Here is a 23374-nt window from a genome sequence, read left to right on the forward strand (position 1 = left end):
ATCTAAGGGGTTCTGGTGAAACTGGGGGAGGGGGGAGGCACTGGCTACAACCTCATGCTGATGACATCACCTTGACTATGGCTGCATCTGAATCGGCAGCAGATGTTGCCTTGAGCAACATTCCACCCTTGAAATCTGCCTACCGATGTTGTCTGAATTGGCAGCATAGGTGGAGTTGGAGGGGAGAGGTGGAAGGTGTGACAGGTGCACGCTTCAACTCACTGTGGCCCTGCACCTGGCAGCCTGGCACACGAAAGCTATGGGACGGAGCACTTGCCAATTTGGACATGGCCTATGACAGACTGAAATACCTGGGACCTACCTCTGCAACTTCAATATGCATTCATGGCACAGTGAAGGATGCAAGGGATAGCTTTACTTTTTAATGTAACAAAAAAACAGAGAGCACTTTAAAAAAGTGATTAACAAAATGCCCCCTTTTGCCATTGGTAGTAATCTATGAATCATGGAATCAAATAATGACTTTATGTATTCCTGCCTTTACCCATGACATGTCAAATATCCTCAGACTGACATCTAGTGGCAGCACTATACTGACTGAAGCCTTATTGTGCACTCTTAAACAATGTTCACATGAAAAGAACTAATTCTGTTCATCAAAATTCAAAAAATTCAAATTGTATGGGAAGAAATGCTTGTCACAGAGGACTTGTAGTGATGAAGCACTTCCATATCCAACAGTGGTTCACGATACTAATTTGCTAACACTGTGAAAGTTCAGACAAGCACCCAGCAACATTTAGGTGGTGCATCTCGTTGCCTACAACTACAAGGTTATTCTACTTTGCCACTGTGAACAGTGGGTATTACAGTAACTTTCTGGATATTGATTGATTGATTGAATTGCTATATTTTACTTTGCTTTTTGTGCCACTTTTGATGAATTTGAAAAATGAGCACGAGTGATGATATGATGAAATTGATGAATGGACACTCACAAACATCCATGCCCAGACCAGGATTCGCACTTGGGACCCCTGGTGAACTTGCTGGACATGTCCAGTGATATGTCAGAAATTACAAAAAAACTTCTAGGTAGACATCTGATAGTGCTGCACCATAGCCCAAAGAGCCATGGTACAAATTTAGTGGGCCTACTGCTTTGGAAGTGCTAGGAGATCCACTACAGTGACGTCAATGACATAGTGCACATCATAGGTTGGTACTTCAGTGATATATAGAAAAATTAGGGATGAGTTGATATGAAATTTACCAAAACCGATAACCAATGTTCAACTGATCCCATAGAAAATTTTAAATGATCCTTGAAGAATCTAAATGGTTCATTCATCTCCTTAATAAGTGTGTTACCACATGACTGCAATGCAAAAGAAGATGCATATTTAGACATTTACTTTCAACAAAAGTAGGGCATGGAGATTGTATGTTTATATCCCAAAAAAATTATAAGAAAATGGCAGAATATTGCAATACATTATTAGATATTTATAGATACATTGGATGCTGTAAAATTATCGGTGATTTTATAGATAAACCGATATGCCTGTATCGAGCCGATACCAATAGTGCACCGATTAATCTGACCCATCTCTAGAAAAAAACGATTCTGCTGACAGCATGAGATTATTGCCAGAACTTTTGGCAAAATGTGATATATTTGGCCAAAGACTATGCAGTAATTTCATCCCCCACAATAATACAGGGTGTCAAAATGATGGACCCGATTACAGAAATTTATTCTGTGAAATCTAATAAACATATGTTATTGTGAGACATGCGCTTCGAAAAGTTAACTTTCAAAGTTTAGTTTCCATGCAGTGTTTCCACTTTCTACCACTAGGAGTCAACAGCAAGCAGGAAAATTGCGTTGACTGGAGAACAGAGATCTTTCTGTGTGCTTGATTATCATGTGAACAAGTCTGTGATTAGTGTGCAATGGCATTTCCGTACCAAATATCAGAGAGAACCACCTACGGGGAAGGCCATTCGTAAGTGGTATGAACATTTCAGAGATTCGGGCTGCATCTGTAAATGAAAATCGACTGGCCATCCGTCAACTGGGGAAGAGACAGTGGAACGAGTGTGAACATGTTTCGTGCAGAGTCCACAGAAGTCTACCTACCGGGCAGTGAGAGAACTTCAACTTCCACAGAAAACTGTCTGGCAGGTTCTGCGGAAACATTTACAAATGAAACCCTACAGCTTGCAACTAGTTCAAGCCTTAACATACACTGATTATGCTTTGCGTGCGTCCTTCTGTGCTGATTTCCTCGTATTAATGAAAACAGTTGGGTTCTCTGAGAGGTTAATTTACAGTGATGAAGCAACTTTTCAACTTTCAGGGAGAGTGAATAGACACAACATAAGGATTTGGAGAACTGCTAACCCCCATGAATTTGTGGAACACGAACACAATTCTCCCAAAGTGAATGCCTTTTGTGCCATTTCCCATGAAAAGATTATTGGGCCCTTTTTCTTCCATGAACGTACTGTGACAGGACTTGTTTTCCTTGATTTGCTGCAACTATGGCTCCTTCCACAGCTTGCAGAGGATAGCGCAGATTTCATTCTCCAATTGGATGGTGCCCCTACGCATTACCATGGCAGCATTTGGGACCATCTCAATGGGGCATTGGAACAATGTTGGATAAGCTGTGCATCTCCCAAGGATCGACCTCTCCTTCATTGTGTTATGATCAAGAAATTTTGGTAAATTTTCTTGACTTTCATTTTTATTTTTGACAGCCCTCGTATAAATTCTTTAGGAGTTCTAATCTTTTTGTATGCATATTTCGTTCCTTGTTAAAATTGTAACGCAGTTTCTGCCAAGCGAAAAAGAACACAAAGCAAGTTGAAGCTGGCATTCTTTTCTTTCTTATCAACAATGGGTTCTTTTTCGGTCGGCACTGCGCGGTTTTGTAAGTAAATTTTTGCTGCATTGTGTTTCTTGATATGCCTTTTTGGAAGGGGTAATTGTTAAAGCTAAAAATAACTTTCCATATGTTCAAATCTTTTGTTCAGGGAATAGAATTGCGTAATCCCGCGAGTATAAATACCAGCTGTTTCGCTGGCAAAATAATCAGTATATTCAGGAATCTTTAGGTGATTAAATCGCTTGTCGAGGTCTAGGGCTGGGAGAATATGGGCTTTGTGTGGGGAGTGGCTGGTCCACAATGTCCGAGGTTTTCCGTAAGCCGCCTTTCAGGATTAGTGCTGGTCAGCATGATCCTTAAAGAGGATTTAGCGGGCATATAAATAATTTGATTCATATATAAATATTTAATCTTAATAATTTAAAATTTGGTATCGTTCATAAATCGTAAATTCTGTTGGAGTTGTCACTGGTCAGTGTGGCTCCGATGTAAATTCAAGTTAAATAAATTAGGCTCATCAAAGATATACATCCTTCTCGTCGAGTTAATATTTTATTCTAAATCATTCTGAATTCAATTAAATAAATATTTCTTTCTTTATTTACATTAATCCAAGAGCATACCTCTGGTCAGAGGGTGCCTTTTAAATCTCATAGCCTATATAGTTTACATGTCCATTTAAAGTCTGAGTATCCGGAACGTTAAGTAAAGTATATTGGTTTCTCTTATTTAGGTTTATATTAGATGTATTTTTGAAACAGCTATAATAGGTGACCGGTCGAATATAAGTTTTTCTAGAAATCATTTATGTAAAAGTCTACTGTTTTGCTTTTGTAATGTGAGTAGCCAACGGCGTTGTTAAGGAATTCTACGTGGACATTTGTGATTAGTGGCCAAGATATGGCATTGATAAAGGGTAGAGAAAGGCTCCCCATATATTTTAATTATGAATGTTTTTAGAGGTTGACCCTGAAGATGGAAGTTTACCTCATGAGTTCTATAGAACATAATGTAGATGTGAAAATATGACAAAAGCAAGAATAGGAATTTACGGATACGTGTTATGTAAATTTTTCTTTGGTTTTGGTTACGAGTAATTTTTTTCGACAATTAGAAAGTGAATAAATTGTCACCTGTTTATTGAAACCCAGTTACAGCTGTGTTAGTTCTATGATGGGATATGGACATGTAATATAAGAGTGTGTGCTCTCTGGGTTTTATGTCTACTCAATAGAAAGTTTTGACTATATTATGGAAGTTGTTATGATCTTAATTTTATTTTGGCATTGTTGTAGTTTTTCTTTTGATCAGAAGTTTGTATATTTTTCATTTAATTTAACTATGTTGGGATTTGTGAATACGTTGATTAAGGTTTAAACGGAGAACCTTCTCTCATGTTAACTTTTGGAATGTTTATTGGAAATTTGAGAATGTAAATAAATTTTGTAATCATTAATGGGTATTTCCTCCAGAGTAAATTTGGTTCATAAGTACAAATTAACTGGCCTCCTTTTGGTTTGATGAGGTGTTCTACCGTCACTGGTCAGTGAGGCGGAGGCTTTATCAATCTGTAAGATGTCAGTTTAGATTATGCTGATTTCGCTCGCGACCCCCATGCGTATCCTCACTGGTCAGTGGGATGCGGGTGCGATCACGATGGAAGTTTAAGCATAAGGAAGGTTACCTTACTTTAGAGTTAAGGTTCTTTGTTAAGTAAGCATATTTTTTAATATTATTATTATTATTCGAAAGCAGACCCTTACCCGCACTTTGGGATGCAGACTCTCATGACCTGCAGGAACTGAGCGTAATCGTGGCATATATATATATATTTTATGACAGAAAGAAAAATGGTAGGCAGCGACGCCCGGTCTTGGTCTTTCGAGGGGACCGAGCCGGTGTGTCGCGTGCCTTGGCAACGGGCTGAAGGCCTGTATTTGTTGCAATTGGCCACCTCGTTCTCCCGACTTGACCACATGTGATTTCTTCATGTGGGGTTTTGTCAAGGATCATGTTTACGTACCACCACTTTCAACAACATTGGATGGCCTGCGTGCCCGCATCACAGCAGCCATTGCTGATATTGACCTCAACATGCTACACAAGGTTTGGCAGGAGATAGACTATCGGCTTGCTGTGTGCTGTGTTACACGAGGTGCTCACATAGAACACTTATGACTTGTTTGAAAAAAACTTGGACAGTTTACCTTTCTTAGCACATGTCTCACAATAACATTTGTTTATTATATTTCACAGAATAAATGTCTGAAATCGCGTCCATCATTTTGACTTACCATGTATAAGTAGTCAGGTAGGAGCATGTATTCACTTCTTTTTTAAATGATCCTCACATATTTCACAACAGACAACTTTCTCTGGCACTGTGCAGAAATCCCAAGAAAAATGGCTACTCGAAATTACATTTACAGATTCAAAAATATCCATTTAATACTTGATTGATCGATTTATTTTACTTCACTTTTCTGACACTTTTGGCTAATTGCGAAGATGGGTATGAGTGATGATATGATGCCATTTTTGCCCATGCCTAGGACAGGATAAGAACCCGGGACTCCTGGCATCGTAGTACGATGTGCTAACCAACCTGCCACGGGCTGCTGGCTATTATATAATAGATGTATTAATAGGATAAGAAAGAGCATGGGCTGGTCGACACATGAATTGTTTAATTACTTCTTCGGTTTATTGTGTCTGTGCTGTATATGAACTTTTCATGGTGCTTCAAGTCAGAAAATTCATAACAGTTATTGTATTTACAGTGTAAATTAGAATAAACATTCCTCGGGGGACACTAGTACAGAACTTAAAAGGTGGGAAAAAATAATATTAAGAAATTAAAATTAGGGTTCCACTGTATGTTATCCGATCTTGCTACATAAAATGCAAGACATACTGGGAGTGTTTCATAAAAAGAAAGTTCAGTGTTTAGATCTTCTAAACAAAGATCTTTATCAGGAAAGTGTTTACACAAGACTGCTTTTGTCCTCCAAGTTAGCCTTCCAATCTAATTTTACAAAGTTCCTGGTGAAGACACTTGTTAGAAGATGGAACACTGAATATGGCATTTTTATTATCCACTCCATTATTACTATTTTATTATGATGAGTGCAGTGACATAGACACTTTGGGTAAAATATTTATGAATGTCGTGCAATTTGAGTAACTTCATTGAATTTTAAATGATATTTTTAAATATTGCAATATTTAGTCCAGGTTATATATCGGGTGACAAGAAATAACCCGTACTAATGTTTGTGATCATAAAGTTATTAAACCGAAACAATTGAGCAAAACAACACTGAAGAACAATGACATGGGACCTTAGGAACAAGATGTTCAACTGGTTTCGAAGTGGCCTCCCTGGGCGGCGATACAGAGGTCCAAACGGGCTTTGAAATGTTGGGCGAGGGGCTGCAGGTCCTCGGGCGACAATCGGTTCCACTCATGACGCAGCAATTGCTTCAGCGACTCCAAACTGTGGTGGCATTTAGCACATACCCTGGCCTCCAAAATCGACCCCAGACTGTAGTCCATTGGGTTGAGGTCCGGCGAGTAGGGCGGCCATTCCGTCGATGCGATGAAGTCTGGAAAATGGGTTCTGCACCACGCTTGCGTCATTTTCGTCCTGTGGGCCGGAGCGGATACTTGCTGGAATGTCCATTGTGTATCGCCGAAGTGCTGCTGGGCACACGGAAGGACGACGTTCTCGAGAATGTCGCGGCGGTACACTTCTTGGTTGCTTTTGACCCCTTGATCCACGAAAACCAGGGTCGTCTTGCCGCTTGCGCAAATTCCGCCCCACACCATGACCGACTGCAGATTTTGGCGGTGTTGGACGATGGCTGAGGTACCGGGAGCCTCTGCAGACCAGGTCCTGTCGTTTTGGTGGTTGTGCGCCTGCTCCACGGTGAACAGCTTCTCCTCTGTGAAAAGAATGCACTCCCATTGCTGACCTGCGGCCCGGCACTTCAGAGGGCGGCATCTTTTGAGTCGCAGGCGCTTGATTTCGTCCGTGTGAAGCTGAACTTTTTGGAGCTTGTACGCCTTGAGGTTGAGGTTCTTTTTCGCCATTTGCCGCACCGATTCGCGGTTGATCCCGATCTCACGGGCGACTTTTCTCATGGAGACCCTCGGATTTCCCTGAACTCGCTTTTTGATGATCTTGCGGTTCTGAGACGTGTTGATGGTAGGCTTTCTTCCTCTTCTGGGAAGGTCGTCTTCATGGCCGAGCTCCTTGAATCGCCGAACTGCATCTGAGACTGTCATTTTTGGAACACCCAGCAAACGAACAATTTCACATTGACGCTTTCCCTGACGCCACAGTTAAAAAACTGCACTGCGTTTGGTTGACAGTCTGAAACACAAAGACTGTAATCGCTATGAAGCTGAAACAACAAGTACAGTTACAAAAGACTATGGAGAATCCAATAACACAACAATTATTTGGCTACGGTACACTACATTCTTGGCAGGATACGCCAAACTTTGTACAGGTTATTTCTTGTCACCCTTTATATATCTATATATATATATTTCATTCATTTACAATGAGGCCCATGTTTTGTACAAAAATGAATGAATGGAAGATTTATTTTACTTCATGTTTCTGCCACTTTTGGTTAATTGCAAAGATGAGGATGAATGGTGATAACATGGAGTGGATGAAGAACAATCACAAACACACATGGAAGACACAACACAATTCCTACAGAGGATTATGCTGGCTGCAGGTTCAACTGCTAGAGCCTCATTAGTCTGCTATGCATAAGCGAGGTTGTCATTTAGATGTCTCTGGAAAGGGTTGGTCACCCCTTATATCCATTAAAATGCATTGCTATTCAAAACATTGCTGAGAATACAGTAATAAAAAACAATTTTATACACAAGTGTCCAGAAACCCACATCCCACTTTCATGAAATAATACATGATTCTATTCTTACTAATAGCAAGTGTACACATTTTAATTTTTAAACTGCATCTATTATCATGCAATGAACAAATAAAGTTTGACTTGTCTTTTCCATATGCCACCATTTGTTGAAGTATAAAATTATCTTTACCTTAACACTGGACTTCCTCTTTTCTGCTGACGACAGGTAATCCTTGAGAAGGTCTTCAGATTCATGACACATGTTGTGGAAATCCTGGAAATCTTCTAGCTTTTCTACACATGAACAACACACAAACTTTGGCAGACTGTCATCCTCTGTAACCTGAGATGGAGAAAATTGAATTCATAAGTAGCGTTGGGACATGGGTATTTACAAACTGTGTAGGTAAATAACATTTTTCAGCTTATAATATTCAAAATAATTAATGTAGTACAAGTCACAGTGGTTTTTTCAGAATATTTTCCTCAAATCATGCCAGAAATAATACTGTACAAACATACATCCAAGAAACAAAAAAGAAAAACTGTATGAAATTTTTTAGATAAAACGTTTGCATTGATTGATGAAGTATACTTGAACAAAGCTTATAATTTTGAAATGTGGTAGCACTTTAGTTATCAGTCACTTCCGTATGTGGGGAAAAGACATAGTTTCACCTGTGACGAGCAACCATTACAATTAATTTTGGTAACTATCCGATATCGCCCGAACAGATTTCTTCAAATTTATAGGAGAAACTACTTACTGAAATCAGTTTCTGTAGCATTTTCGAAGTTCTTGGAGGTATTTTCTATCGCGGAAACTGAAAACTTCACCATAGAGTGATGCAGAACAACAAATGATCACTTGTTACGTAAGAGTCATTCCATGGGAAATCAACACAGCCCCCAACCTGTCCATCTCCGATTTTCATGAAATTTGAGGAGTTGAAACTATGCATGGAACTTAGTAACTTTGAAAATATTTAGTTTCGTGCATCGTGTAATTGCTAAATTATTCAAGGTCAAATTTCGCATAAATTGCACTTTTTGAGCCCACTTAGCTATACTAAATGTTCTGTAACTCTGCCTCTATTTCACCTAGGAAGCTCATATAAAGCTTATTGTACAGGGAATTGAACAAGCTTTCCAGTGATATATAACAAGCCCACATTTCAATAAAAATATAATTTTGTCACGTGACCTTGACTTTTGACTTTAAATATCTCAAAACATGTCATCACCAAAAATCGTGAAAAAAAATATATTTAGTCCCTCATGTCATACTATAAAACATATCAAAAAATCATTCTGGGGCTGCGATGGGATCAGAAGATACAAAATAATATGTGTAACTATGTGACTGATAAAAGCCTCATTACATGAACTATGATGAGTCAAAAGTCCTTTAACACCCCCATCAAAATGTAAAGGAGTTATTCTGGTCATGAGTTGCTGGTTTGAGTTGTTGTTTTAAGTCCACTTTATGCACAGTAAGGCTAATCAGGACTAGGCCTACAGTTTAAAGTGGGATCCGAACCACTTGTGCCTCCACTGTGTATCAAAGCTGGGATCCCTCGATTACAAGGCAATGACGCCAGTGGCGAAGCTCCTATGAGGCTTTTGAGGCTTAGCCTACCCAAAAAATGTTGAAATTAAAATGTTCTTGTAGCCTGTAACAATCAAAGTTCGTTAAAACGAATTAAACTATGTAATCCGAACGTTTGGTTCCGCCGATCCTTCCACATATCTCGTCAGTGAGGCCAGAAAGAGAAGAGCGCGTTCGGTCCGAACTGTGAGGCTTTTGACGAAAAGCCTCGCGTTTAAAAGGCAGCTACAGCGTGAGCCCTGTGTAGGTGGGAGGGGAGGGTAAGGGGAGGGGACTGCCGATTAGCTGGGTGAAAGCGGCTAGCCTCAGAACCAACCTGTTGTGCTTCTAGTCTTCTTGTGCAAAGTGCGTTGTTCACGCGCTGCATTGTTGAATGTTAATTTACTTCAAGTGCATGCGCGCGTGCTTTTGTGTGCGTGTGTGTCACATAGTGTATTTATGTTATAAAAATATAATACTGTGAAATTATGGGTTGAAAACTCTAAGAGGATTTGCAGTGAAATAAATGTAAGTGAACAAGACTTCGTGGCTCTCAGATGCTTAACCTACGAAATCTTGGACACACTGACTGTACAAATGGAAATACGTTTTGGAGATCTTGAAAAGATAAAATTTGTTGAATTGCTGGACCAAAGTAGCTTTGGGCGATATAAACTACATTTTCCAGTGATGAAATCAAATAACCTTCTGTCCACATATCCATTTTTCAACAAAGAACGATTAGAAAATGAATTAAAGAATATCTATGCTGATGAAGAAAAGCATTTACCTCCTGTAGACCATCATAAAATTCATAGTTAGCAATGATCTTCAAACAATCTACAAAGAAGTAACACAACTTATCAAGTTGGTCTTGACATTCCCTGTTACAAGGGCTTCCTCTGAGAGAAGTATGTGCACCCTCAAGAGAGTAAAAAAATGTCTCCGTAATTCAATGATAAATGAAAGATTAAGTTCTCTCAGTACAATAGCCATTGAAAAAAACTGGTTAAGGAACTTTCTATTGATCAAGGCTTCAAGGAAAGAGTAATTGATACTTTTGCAACCAATAGAATTGACGCATGGACCTGCTGTATAAAAAAATATAAACAGATTTTTCAGCCTACCCAGTATTTACGCCTTAGCTTCGCCACTGAATGACGCTACCACTGAGCCATGGGGGAGGCCCTATTGTGGTCATGAAAGAAATAGGCTAGGCACAGGGAGATCTCTAGCTGTGTGTGTCAAGCGCAGGTCCGGCATATTGTTGACCACCAAATTGAATTCAATGCAAAAATTTCAAAGGAAAGGGGGTGACGTGATATACCAAATCAGGCTAGAATTTCACGAGAAATGGAGCAGGGAAGGTTTTTCCAACTTATTTTTAGGCAGCAAAACGTTATACGCATATCTTTCACTTACGATATATGCACATTATAGTGTTGTCAATCTTCCTGTGAGCACACTCGCTGACGTCTCTCACACTCACATAGAACATTTGGCAATGTAGCAGGTGCAACATCATCGCAAGCAGCAACTATGCCTTTTCTCAGATGGTCAATATCAGGGACTTTTAGTGCATGCACTATTTTCTTCAAATGTTTCTGAAGGTAAAAGTACTCCTAAGATGTTAGATCTGGGGAATGTGCAGGCCGGTCTGCCCATCAATCTACCTAGAAATTTGCCACGAAGAAATTGCCAAAATGTTCACATAGTGTGATCACACGCTGTCCTGTTTCAAAACTCTGGAAATGTGCCATATCCCGTAAGTAAGGATGAAAAACCTGTTCACTTAACACATCCACGAAGCCCTTACTATTTAAGGTGCCGTTGTTGAATATGGACCAAACATTCCAGTTCTCCATACACTATACCACATCATTAGCTTACCAGCAACAACCATTCGGCTAGGATCTGTCTACTGTAGATTATCAAATCACAGGTATTGCATATATTTTTTATTAACTTTACTGTGAACATAAAAATTAGCCTCGTCACTGAAGAATTTTTCATTACAAAGCAAGTGTCACGTAATTGTTTGAGACACTTTTCCCAATATTCTCCACTATTAAAGTATTTGGTGAATGTTGCTGATTAAAATCATATGCAATGGTGTGTATACTTCTTTCTCTCCCAAGATGTCAACGTGATCTCGACGAGTTCCTAACACGTTAGGAGCATTCATAATACTTCTTTTTTAACACCTCGAAAAGGAGAAAATGGTTAGAAGACTTCTGGTTAAAGATACTTTGGAAAAACCTTCGCTGTTTCATTTGTCGTGAAGTTCTAGCCTGATTTGTATATCACTTCACACCCTTTCCTTTGAAATTTTTGCGTTGCATTCAATATGGCGGTCAACAACATTCAATATGGCGGTCAACAATGTGCCGGACTTGCATTTCACACACACAGCTAGGGATCACCCTGTGCCTAACCTATTTCTTTCATGACCAGGATAACTCCTTTACATTTTGTAGACGGTGTTAAGGGACTTTTGACTCATCATAGTTCATGTAATGGGGCTTTTATCAGTCACATAGTTACATATATTATTTTGTATCTTCTGATCCCATTGCAGTCCCAGAATGATTTTTTGATATGTTTTATAGTATGGCATGAGGGACTAAATATATTCTTTTTTATGATTTTTGGTGATGACATGTTTTGAGATATTCAAGTTCAAGGTTCCGTGACAAAATTATATTTTTATCCAAAGGTAGGCTTGTTATATATCACTGGAAAGCTTGTTCAATTTCTTGTACAATAAGTTTTATTTGAGTTTCCTAGGCGAAATAGTGGCGGAGTTACAGAACATTTAGTATAGCTAAGCGGGCTCAAAATGGGCAATTTATGCTAACTTTGATCTTGAATAATTTAACAATTACAAGACGCACAAGACTAAAAATTTTCATAGTTACTAAGTTCCATGCATAGTTTCAACTCCCCGAATTTCATGAAGATCGGAGATGGTCAGGTTGGAAATTGCACATATCTGTGTTGATTTGGCATGGAATGACTCATAAGGAACTTGCATCTTCTGTAACATTAGGCCGTTGTTTCCATTATGTACATGTAGATGGCTCGAGCATCGAAAGTCATGCGGTCTAGCCAGTGTTTCCAAACGTGCCTTTTTTTTTACGAGATTTTTTTTTTAAACTATGCTTACCTAACCTAACCCAACCTAACCTTGCCAGAAATGGTCCATGGGGCTATCATGAATGGTTTTTGGGGCTATCCGTCAATGGTTCGTGGGGTTATCATGGATGGTTTTTGGGGCTATCGTGAATGGTTTTTGGGACTATCCGTCAATGGTTTGTGATGACATAATGAACACGAAAGTAGGTATTTTTCAGTTAAGAAGGTTGAAACACTGCATACCCACTCCAAATCGACAAAACACAAGCACGACGCGCGATGATCCATGATGAGTGCACGCCATATTGTCTGTTACCCAAGCAGAACAAGGAAGACTCGTAATATGAAAAGTTGACACTATTTTATGGAAAAAGGCATAACTATAAATTAAGGAAATAAACGAGTGACAGGTGTTCGGGCCTTATCGGATAAGTACCAAAATTTTTGCATGTATAAAACATTACAAGGGAGAATTGAGTACATATTAGTGAAATGTTGTGAAAGTAGAATAAAGTTAATTGTGTTGTAATTAAACCGGAACCCTTTTTAAACAATTCTTTTCAGTTCTCAAATATAGATGATGTGCAAATGTTTTTCATGTTCCTTTTTCTTTCCAATGCCATGCACTGAGACAGTGCCCCCTCCCTCCCTCCAGTTCAGAGCACTGATTGAATATTATGGGTTGCTTGTCTATGTAGGATAAACATTATTTGTGGTTAGGAGCTCTATACCAATATAATTCATGCACAGCTCTATACCAATATAAGTCATGCACAGCTCTATACCAATATAAGTCATGCACACTCATAATCTACCACAATTTCATTTTATTTTTAATGGTGGGTGTGAGGTTACTCAAGTAAATACAATGGATACATATACTTTCATATTTTGACATTTTTAAACTTTGTGCATGAAACTTACAGGAACATTATGAAATTACTTGCACTATACTTTGACAGTACAATTATCAAAATATAATGCACGATTTAAGAGGAGCATGGGTGGGGTGGATGAACAAAGAAGGACAAGGAATCTATTTAGTAATCATAACATTTTATGCAGCTAAAAAACTTGATAAACTGCAATGGTATTACATGTGAGTGATATCGGACAATGTGTTTCAAGATGGTGAATGAAACACTGACTTTCCTCATGTTGTGTGCTCTATGCCATGCTCTTTTTTTTTTTTTTTTCCAAAACTGTCAAGAATGCATTTTCGGAGTATAAAGAACTAAACTGTCATTGTAGAGAATTTGTTGGTGTGCAATGTAGCAGTAAAATTTTAAAAACATATTTCGTAGTTTAGGAGACGAGTGGTTATACAATTGCACAAACATACATTTTGCCATAAATGTAAAGCTTTTGAGTTATAATTTATAAAGTTGCAAGATAACTTAAAGGAATGGTGTCATTTGAGAAAAAGTTGTCTCCATGTTCAAAGATGGTGGATTGTTGATTGCAGCACAAATGCTTTCCTGTAAGTCTCGTAAATCTAGAACCTTTGTAACATACATCTGGCCCTTCACAAAACCCCACAAGAAAAAGTAGATCACAGTACAGTCCGGTGAATTTGGTGGCCACTTTATGAACTGCAATCCTCTACCAATCCATTGTGCATTAAAGTGCTCATAGAAGAAACTGCAAATTTCTTTGGCAAAGTGCCATGGAGCTCAGTCTCACTGGAAAATTGTTCCTTCTGGAAGTTGAGGCACAAGTTACATTGGTCATACGACAATGAAGCAAATATTTTTCTGTTTCTTACATGCCAGCGATAATTTCTATGTGCATTTTGAACTTTTCATATCCTTTTGGGGGGGGGGGGCAGGGAGGGATAAACCACATTTTTTAAAAAAAAGAATTTTCAGGGGATTTCCCCACTTTCGCCCTCCATATGTACGCCAAATGTGCATAAATTATATATCGTCTGAATCTGTGATTCATTCTGCGTACAACGGTACGAGGGTCATTATTTATATTTTCAGCCTTGGCAACACTGATTGAAGTTAGGCACGATTTGACGCTTGCTCGGAATCGTCTGGCATTATTGACCATAACATACTTCAAATGTTTTGTCAATAGCTTCATTTGTGTTGTTTATGTTGCCTTGGAGATTGCGTGACAACAATAAAATGGAATTAACCCGTGAACATTTTCGTGCGATGATTTTTTACGATTTTCGACGTTTATTATCAAGACAAGAGTGCATCGATCAACTTACTTCCACATTTGGCGATGAAGCCCCATCCTCTGCCACTGTGAAACGCTGGTATAACGAATTTAATCGTGGCCGCCATTCACGAAGGTCGTCCAAAATCAGTTGTTGTTCAAGAAAACATTGATGCTGTGCAAACCCTAATACTGCAAGATCGTCATGTGACATACTGTGAGATTGAGGCAACCATAGGCATTAGTTCCACCAGCATATATAAAATATTACATGATCATTTAGCTGTGAGAAAGGTATGTTCTTGTTGGATCCCACAAAATTTGACAAAAACTCAAAAAGACACTCGCGTCAATTGGTGCAAACAAATGCTCAATAAATACAATCGTGGTGCTCAAAAGACGTATATAAGATTGTAACAGGTGACGAATCATGGATATATGCATATGAGCCGGAACGTAAACAGCAGTCGACTGTATGGGTGTTTCAAGATGAACCCAATCCAACAAAAGTTGTTCGCACTCGAAGCACATCGAAACAAATAGTCGCCTGTTTTTTTCGGGAAAACTGGTCATGTGGCAACTGTGCCTTTAGAGGAACATAGAACGGTCAACTCTGAATGGTACACAACAATTTGTTTGCCAGAGGTCTTCGGTCAAATACGGAAAACAAACAAACGCCGTCGGATCATTCTTCATCAAGACAATGCCAGATGTGTGTTCACACATCTAGTCTAACAACCGACTTTATGAACAGTCAAAAAATCGAATTGATGGGTCATCCGCCGTACAGTCCTGATTTCACATGCAATGACTTCTTCTTGTTCCCGAATGTCAAGAATAAATTGCGTGGACAACGATTTTCGTCGGCGGAAGGCGCCGTTCATGCGTTCAAGAACCATATTATGGAAGTGTCTCAAGAAGATTGGAAAAACTGCTTTGACAAATGGTTTGAACGAATGCAAAAGTGTACTGACCATAAAGGAGAATACTTCGAAAAACAATAAAGCAGTTTTCAATGCCAAATTCCTGTTTTTTCATTGTTAGGCTCAAAATATAAATAGTGACCCTCGTATATCTTTCATATCTCTTGGGGATTTAGTTTCTGAGCTATAGTCATTCCAAGGTACCGCTGCATTTTGAAACTTCAATTAGTGGCGTGCCGACCATTCCTTTTGGGGGTACAACTCAAGTTACATTGGTCATACGACAATGATGCAAATATTTTTCTGTTTCTTACATACCAGCGATAATTTCTATGTGCATTTTGAACTTTTCATATCCCTTTTTCAGGGGGGGGGGGGGGGGAGAAACCACATTTTTCTTAAAAATGTATTTTCAGGGGATTTCTCCCCTTTCCCCCTACATATGTACGCCAAATGTGCATAAATTATATATCGTCTGAATTTGTGATTCATTCTGCGTACAACGGTATATCATTCATATCTCCAGGGCAAATAGTCTCTGAACTAAAGTCATTTCAAGGTACCGCTGCATTTTGAAGCTTCAATCAGTGGCGTGCCGACCATTCCTTTTGGGGGTACAACTCAAGTTACATTGGTCATAAGGCAATGATGCAAATATTTTTCTGTTTCTTACATGCCAGCGATAATTTCTATGTGCATTTTGAACTTTTCATATCCTTTTTTTTCGGGGGGTGGGGGGAGAAACCCCATTTTTAACAAAAAAGTATTTTCAGGGGATTTCCCCCCTTTCCCCCTCCATATGTACACCAAATGTGCATAAATTATATATCGTCTGAATCTCTGGTTCATTCCGCGTACAACGGTATATCACTCATCTCTCTAGGACAATTAGTCTCCGATCTACACTCATTTAATTGAAACTCTGCATTTTGCTCAAAATCAGTTCGGGACCGACAGGCTTACATGTGAAAATGGCCTTGGGACTTAAAAGGTTAATACTTCTTTCCTGCACAAGGATCAATTAATTTTAACTTATGCAGGATAGTGCATTTTCTCTCTCGTTTGTATTTACAATTTGGTACGTAGCATCGCTTTTCTGCAACTTTCAGATTATGGAACATGAAGTTGTATTGTCTCGGCCCCAGTGATTTATCTACCAACTACATCCTAACACCCCACACAATTTTTATAAAAGAACAAATTTATGGTCATTTTGGCTCTAAGTATACCTTTCCACACCCATAAACACAAACTTACACCCCTCAAATAAAAAATTCTGAATAAACCTTTGCTCAACCCCCGAGCCGGCTTTCCTGCTTTTCGCTGCATGTTAATTCTATTGATAGTTAACCTTCATCGACCCAGTTTACTAGATATAGTCTCCTCTATACATATACATTTACTTATACACACACGCCAGAACATTCATTCGATTTTTAAAACAAATTTATTGCCAAAAACACGGAAGAAGTGTGAATTTCTATGCCGTTGTTGGTCTTTGAGATGTCCTGTGACTGACATCATCCGTGGAGGTTCACGAATGGTTCCGAACGCCAGACTGCACCTCACACTGTAAGTCCCGATTCCATTATCAGATTCTCACCCTTTCCTACAGGGACTTCTGCATGTCTGGCAACACTGAAAAATTGAACACTAAGTCGAAGCTCCCCTCCCCACGCTTCCTCCCCGTTCACCCCGAACATCACCCTGCACTCGCAGTCTTCTCAGCTCCCAACTGTAGGAGGGGCACTTTGTAGTCATGATGATAGTAAACGAATGGCTGCAGGCAAGTACAGAATTATGTAGAAGTTGAAAACCTGTGTCAAGGAAACACAGTATGTAATACTAAAACTCCGCAGCATGTATTAACAGACCTTAATCTGAATCGAACCATGTAAAAAATGAAAACCATGATAAAATTGCAATGAAACAAAAGGAACTTGGCACTAATGGCGTGATGGTTTGATGTATACCGAACCCCAAATATTGGTAAGGTTAGATAGGGTAAAGTTCCCCGTGCACTTAGCACCATGCCACAAAGGCACATTTAGTGCAGGGCCCTACATAATCCAGATCTCGGGCATTTTGGACGTGATGTGATCAGCAACACACCTCGATTTGATGCTGCGTAAGCCCCCAAAATATTGGTAATGGTAATTATTATCCACACTAAAAAAAAGGTTCATAAACTAATAAATGAAAAGTAATGGGTAACAGTATGGTATAGGGAAAACATACTTCGCTCGTTCATTTTGTCATTTTTTACATTCCTACTTACCTATTATGCATTGCAAAACATTGTTTAAGGTGGGATTTCGCTTCTTTCACGAAAATATCTTCAATTTTTCACATATTGAGTAATTATTGTTCGTTCCTCTCACACACAATATGGCGGAAAAATCTTGACTAGCGTTGTCGATGATCAGTGGGTTTGCAATGTTGCAACCTTCTTCACCGAAAAATACCTACTTTGGTGATACTCATTTTGTATTTTTTTCCAGGTTGGAAGATCCCACGAACCATGCAGGGATAGCTCCACGAAACATGCATGTGTAGCCCCACACACCATTAACGGATAGGCCCATGAACCATGTACAGATAGCCCCCACAAACCATTCATAAATAGCTCCACGAACCATGCATGTGTAGCCCCACACACCATTCCAATAGCCCCACAAAACATGCACGCAAGGTTAGGTTAGGCAGTAACAGAATGGTATAGTGAAAACACATTTTTTCAAATTTGCAGGACAAAAGATGGGAAAGTACTTACGGAATTAAGTTTCTGTGGACTATAGGAAGTTCGGAAAAGTGTTTTCTCCCTTCGTTAAACTTATTCGGCAGGTAAATCATGTAATTTTTGACATTAATGGATCTTCATTGTACGATAGCTCTTGCCACCATTACCGTCAACTACTTGAATCAAATGTTCCGTGCGTTCGATTATGTAACCCCCTGTTAGTGTAGCAACCACGCGGTAGTTTTACAAGAAGACGTGTGAAGGTTGCATTGTGAAAATGTTCCTGGATATTGAAGACCCACGAGATTTTTTAATTGAACATGGAATTGTGAAGGAAGAAATGGAATGTCCTAAATATTCTAGTATGTGTAAGCTACATATTGGACCAGATGGGAAGTGGATGTATATCTGTATGAAAAGAGTCCAGGGGCATGGTAAATTAATGCACAAAAGATTTCCATGTGGATTTAGAAATTCTGCAAGAAAGGGTAAATTTATAGGACAAAGTAAAGTCAGTGTACCAAAGATCGTGAAATTTTGTAAGCTTTGGTTGTTGTTGCCCTACCCAAGACAAGAATTCATAGAATTTGAACTGAACATCTGTCGAGCTACAATTGTGGACTGGTCAAACCACCGCAGACAAGTGTGCGAGGAATGGGTAATTGCAAAATCCAGACCAATAGGAGGTCAGGGAGTGGTTGTAGAAGTGGATGAAGCAAAGCTCGAAGAGGCAAAGACACGTTTAAATAGAAGGGCACGTCCAGTTGGGGGGCAGTGGGTGTTCGGACGAATTGAAAGAGAGAACAGTGAACGTTTCTTCATGGTTCCTGTAGAAAATCGCAACGAACAAACTCTGCTGCAAGTAATACGACAATTCATCCTTCCTGGAACAATTATAATATCGGATTGCTCGAAAGCATATATCAACTTGCAGGGAGCAGGCTACACACACCTCAGAGTTAACCACAGTGTGGAGTTCATCGACCCAGCTGCAAGTGGACATATCTATCAAGAAAACTTGCAAAGAATGAGAGGCGACAATTTACGAATTAATTCTCAAAACATAGAGAGAGCTTTGACATAATGTCCAACATTCCATCCCAATGTTTGGTAGCAAGAAATATCACTTCACGGGCTACTTATCGGAGTACCTCTTCAAAAGAAATTTTCCACTAGAGAGAAGAGTGCATGAAATTTTTAAGCAAGCCGGTACCATGCAGTACATTTAAGTGTAGTGAAAGTGAAACAGGGGGCTTTTTCTTTCGAATTTAATTTTCTATGTTTGCCTAACCTAACTCAACCTAACCTTCCGTGAATAGTTTGTGGATCAATTTTAGCTTAAAAACCTTTTGTGAATAGTTTGTACGGCATTTTTCGATTCATAAGTTTGGAAGCACTGCATATCAGCTGACGATAGACAATGTGAGTCAAGATTTGCAAACCATAATGTGTGTAACAACAGCGAATTAGCAACGACCAATAAATACTTATAATGTGAAAAACTACGCTTTTTTCAGTGAAAAAACATAATCCCAAGTTGAAAAATGGGTACTATTATAGTATAAGGGAAACAACTATAAATCATATTTCTTACATTGATAACGTACTATTTTGTAATGTGGAACATTTCCTAAGGTGAAATAATGCATTTCTAACCAAGATAAAGTCTATTTCTTACATTTACGAGTACTTACTGTTACTTGTTATTTCGATTCTGTAACACATTATGGCAGGCGATAGCATACTGGTTATGGGCGTGTTGTGCAAGTGTTTTATGCAGTGTCAACCTCGTTCACCAGAAAATACCTACTTTCGTGCCCAGATTTGAAATTATGCTAATACGTCGCAAACCATTGACGTTAGCCTCACATACCATTAACGTTAGCCCCACAAACCATTGACTTTAGCCCCAAAAACCATTGATGTTAGCCCCAAAAACCATTTACGGCCCAAAAACCATTTTCCGTAAGGTTAGGTTAGGTTAAGTTAGGTTAGGCAAGCATAGTATAAAAAAAATACTCAACACATCATATTCTAGTGAAAACACAGCGAGGCTGAAACACTGACTGGGGGGTTGCGTCATCTTAACACACGGAACATTGTACTCTCGTGCAGCAAGCAAATGGCGGCAGCAAAAACAGCATATAGGACAGAGATTTTCACAGAAAGCAACATGTTTTCGCATTAAAATGGATCAAAACTAGATTCACGAACTTCCACAACGCTACAGAAAATGATTTCCGTAAGTACTTTCTCCTGTAAATTTGAAGAAATCCGTTTCCCTTATACTATAATGTTACTGAAAAATGTTCCGCTATGTATAAAACGTACAAATGTAAATTATTAAGAAATAAACGAGTGAAATGTGTTTTCACTATACCACACTGTTACTGGTTAGGCAAACATAGTTAAAATTGTCAAGTTCTGGCAAAACAATGGCGAGTTTGAAAACACTGACCGGGGGTTACGTCATAGAACGCACGGAACATTTGTTTCACATAGTCGAATATAATGGAGACAAGAGCGTTTGTGAATCGGAGACACATTAATGTCGATAAATACATGATTTACCGGCCGAATAAGGTGAACGAAGGGAGAAATCACTTCCACGAACTTTAAAAAGTCTACAGAAACTCACTTCCGTAAGTAGTTTCTCCTGTAAATTTGAATAAATTTGTCCAAACAATAGTAAACTACTACCAAAATATACTCACATTCAGGGATAGACATTTTAATATCTTCCCTTGAATATCTCGTCGTTGTCCTTCATCTAAACAAAAGTTCAATTTCGAACTAGTGTTCATCAAGCAAAGCCGACATAAATCATGGTAATTCTCTCCGATTTCTGTGTGCTGATAAAAATTTATATTCAGTAATTTGGGTCCCTTCATTTCAAACTTTCACAAAAATATCATATTTTCAGTGAAAAATGCAAAACAAGAATTGTCTTTTGTTTTTCTTTGTTGACATCGGTTAGTAGCCTGTGATCCGTAAGTTCACTATTTCATTGCTTCCATCACAGGTCGTGGTGAACGTGATGGAAATTCGGAATAGATATTTCTTTGTGTGTAAACCCGAATTACGGGCGGCCGGGATGCGAAATTTCTTTTTCCACATAGGACAGGACTAGCACCGGAAGTGATGATGAAATCCTAATTAAGGGGCCTCGCGCAATCGTCATGTAAACAAATGAAGATCAGATACCGAAGCGTGTTGTTTGTTGTTGTCTTATTCTGTATATCAATTGAATATATGTTAATTATAAAGAAGTGTGTGAATAATTTGTCGGATTGATATCATTTTCAGGTGAAATCCTTTTACAAACTCCCGAAAGTTAGTAGACAGTTGAATCAATAATGATAATAATGCAATAACTGGAGTATAAAATTATATTGAAAACTGCAAAATACAAACTCGCCGAAAGTGAGTAGACAAGACAGTTGAATCAATAATGCAATAACTAGAGTATAAAATTATGATACTGAAAAATGGAAGAGGAGCTGTGACGAAAGAAATGTCTGTAAGAGAAACCTTAGCATTGGCGTAATGATTGTTTAGTGCAAGATTCCAGCAATATGCAACATGTTAATATGGGTATGTACTGCGAGGCAGTGATTTATCAGCACAAACCCCACATTTTTTCACAAATGCCCATTTTACAGTTACTTTGGCTGTAAATTTACCCCTACACCCCTCTAAATGCAATGTTAGACCTAGCCAGATTAATATTTCTCAATAAACCTCTTCTGTGAGGGGTTGTAATTAATGCACTGTTTTTTTTACATTAAATAGTTTATGATATTTTAGTGCAAGCTTCTTGAAACATGTTGATATGGGTGTGTTATGTGAGGCAGTGATATATCCGTATAACCCCCACATTTTTTCATAAATACCCAATTTATAGTGATTTTGGGGCCCAAGTTCCTTTTGTTTTATTGCGATTTCATCATGCTACGTATGTAATTTTTACATGGTTCGATTTCGATTTACGTCTGTTAACACATACTGTGGAGTTTGGCACCCTTGACCCTGTGTACACCCTCTATAGAATGTGAAAGGTTTTGCATGGTATATGAATATTTTGTTGTTTGTGAACGTTTTCAGTTGATTTTAGCTCGCGAAAATGTGCCACTGTGAAATAAAGTGTTTCTTTACCAATAAGAGCCTGAAAGTTTTGCGCAATTGAATGTAGCACCCAAAACGACATTCTACAACAGCAAGTATAATTTTACATAGTTAGGTTAGGTTTGGTACCAATAGTTATTATCGACTTGTTCTTTTGCTATTTGAGTGTGCATACAAAGGGTTTTAATAATAACAAGCGGCAGAAGCACTCCAAAAAGGCAGGTTTTTGCTTTTGCTGGTCATACTTTATGATCGAATATCTCAGTTATTTGTGTTTTCCGCAAGCTGCAACTAATTTTATATTATGCAAAACATCAAAATCTGTTGATTAATATAAATGTCAATGTTATTCAGGAGGGGTATGGTGGGTAAACGGCCCCATGTGCTTGACACCAGTCATTCGTGTATCAAAATGTTTGAAGATTTTGTTCAATAAGCTTCTACAGGTGCCATGATTGCCAAAATACTACAATTTAAAGGTGTTGAAAAAATTGCACATTTTGCACTCATACTTTCGTAGTTAGGTGGGTCAGGTTTAGTTCTTTAAGCATTTTCACATGGAATGACCCTGTTTAGAATTTGATGATAAATTACAGAACACAAAGTTAAAATGCCATTACGTCCATGATGAAAAGGACCAAAATATATACTTTAGGAAATGAGTTCATGTTAATGCTAGTATAAATTCTGCTTTTGGTAACAGTTAGATATAGTGAAAACAGAATTCTTCAAATTTACAGGAGAAATGATGGGAAAGTACTTACGGAATTGAGTTCCTGTGGACTTTTGGAAGCTGGGAATAGTGTTCTTTCAATTCGTGCAACTTATTCGGCCGGTAAATAATGTCATTTTCGACATTAATGTATCTCCGTTGCACGATAGCTCGTGCCACCATTACCGTCGACTACGTGAATCAAATGTTCCGTGCATTCGAATATGTAACCCCC

At 38.6% G+C, this 23374-nt stretch overlaps 1 protein-coding gene across 3 annotated transcripts in view; it reads right to left on the reverse strand.

The window, feature by feature from the left end:
• LOC145999608 (uncharacterized) overlaps nucleotides 1-21280 on the reverse strand; it is a 39430-nt gene extending 18150 nt beyond the window's left edge. For all 3 annotated transcript variants that reach the window (XM_083136669.1, XM_083136668.1, XM_083136671.1), the window contains exons 1-2: nucleotides 21017-21280; nucleotides 7938-8090 (exon numbers count right to left, since the gene is read on the reverse strand). In XM_083136669.1, the coding sequence (XP_082992795.1) occupies nucleotides 7938-8090; nucleotides 21017-21193 (330 nt within the window). In that variant the 5' untranslated portion in view covers nucleotides 21194-21280. The remainder of the gene's footprint in view (nucleotides 1-7937; nucleotides 8091-21016) is intronic.
• Between the last annotated feature and the right edge of the window lie 2094 nt (nucleotides 21281-23374).

Source organism: Lepisma saccharinum, chromosome 15 (genome assembly GCF_977018435.1).
Source record: "Lepisma saccharinum chromosome 15, izLepSacc3.1, whole genome shotgun sequence".
NCBI classification, from domain to species: domain Eukaryota; kingdom Metazoa; phylum Arthropoda; class Insecta; order Zygentoma; family Lepismatidae; genus Lepisma; species Lepisma saccharinum.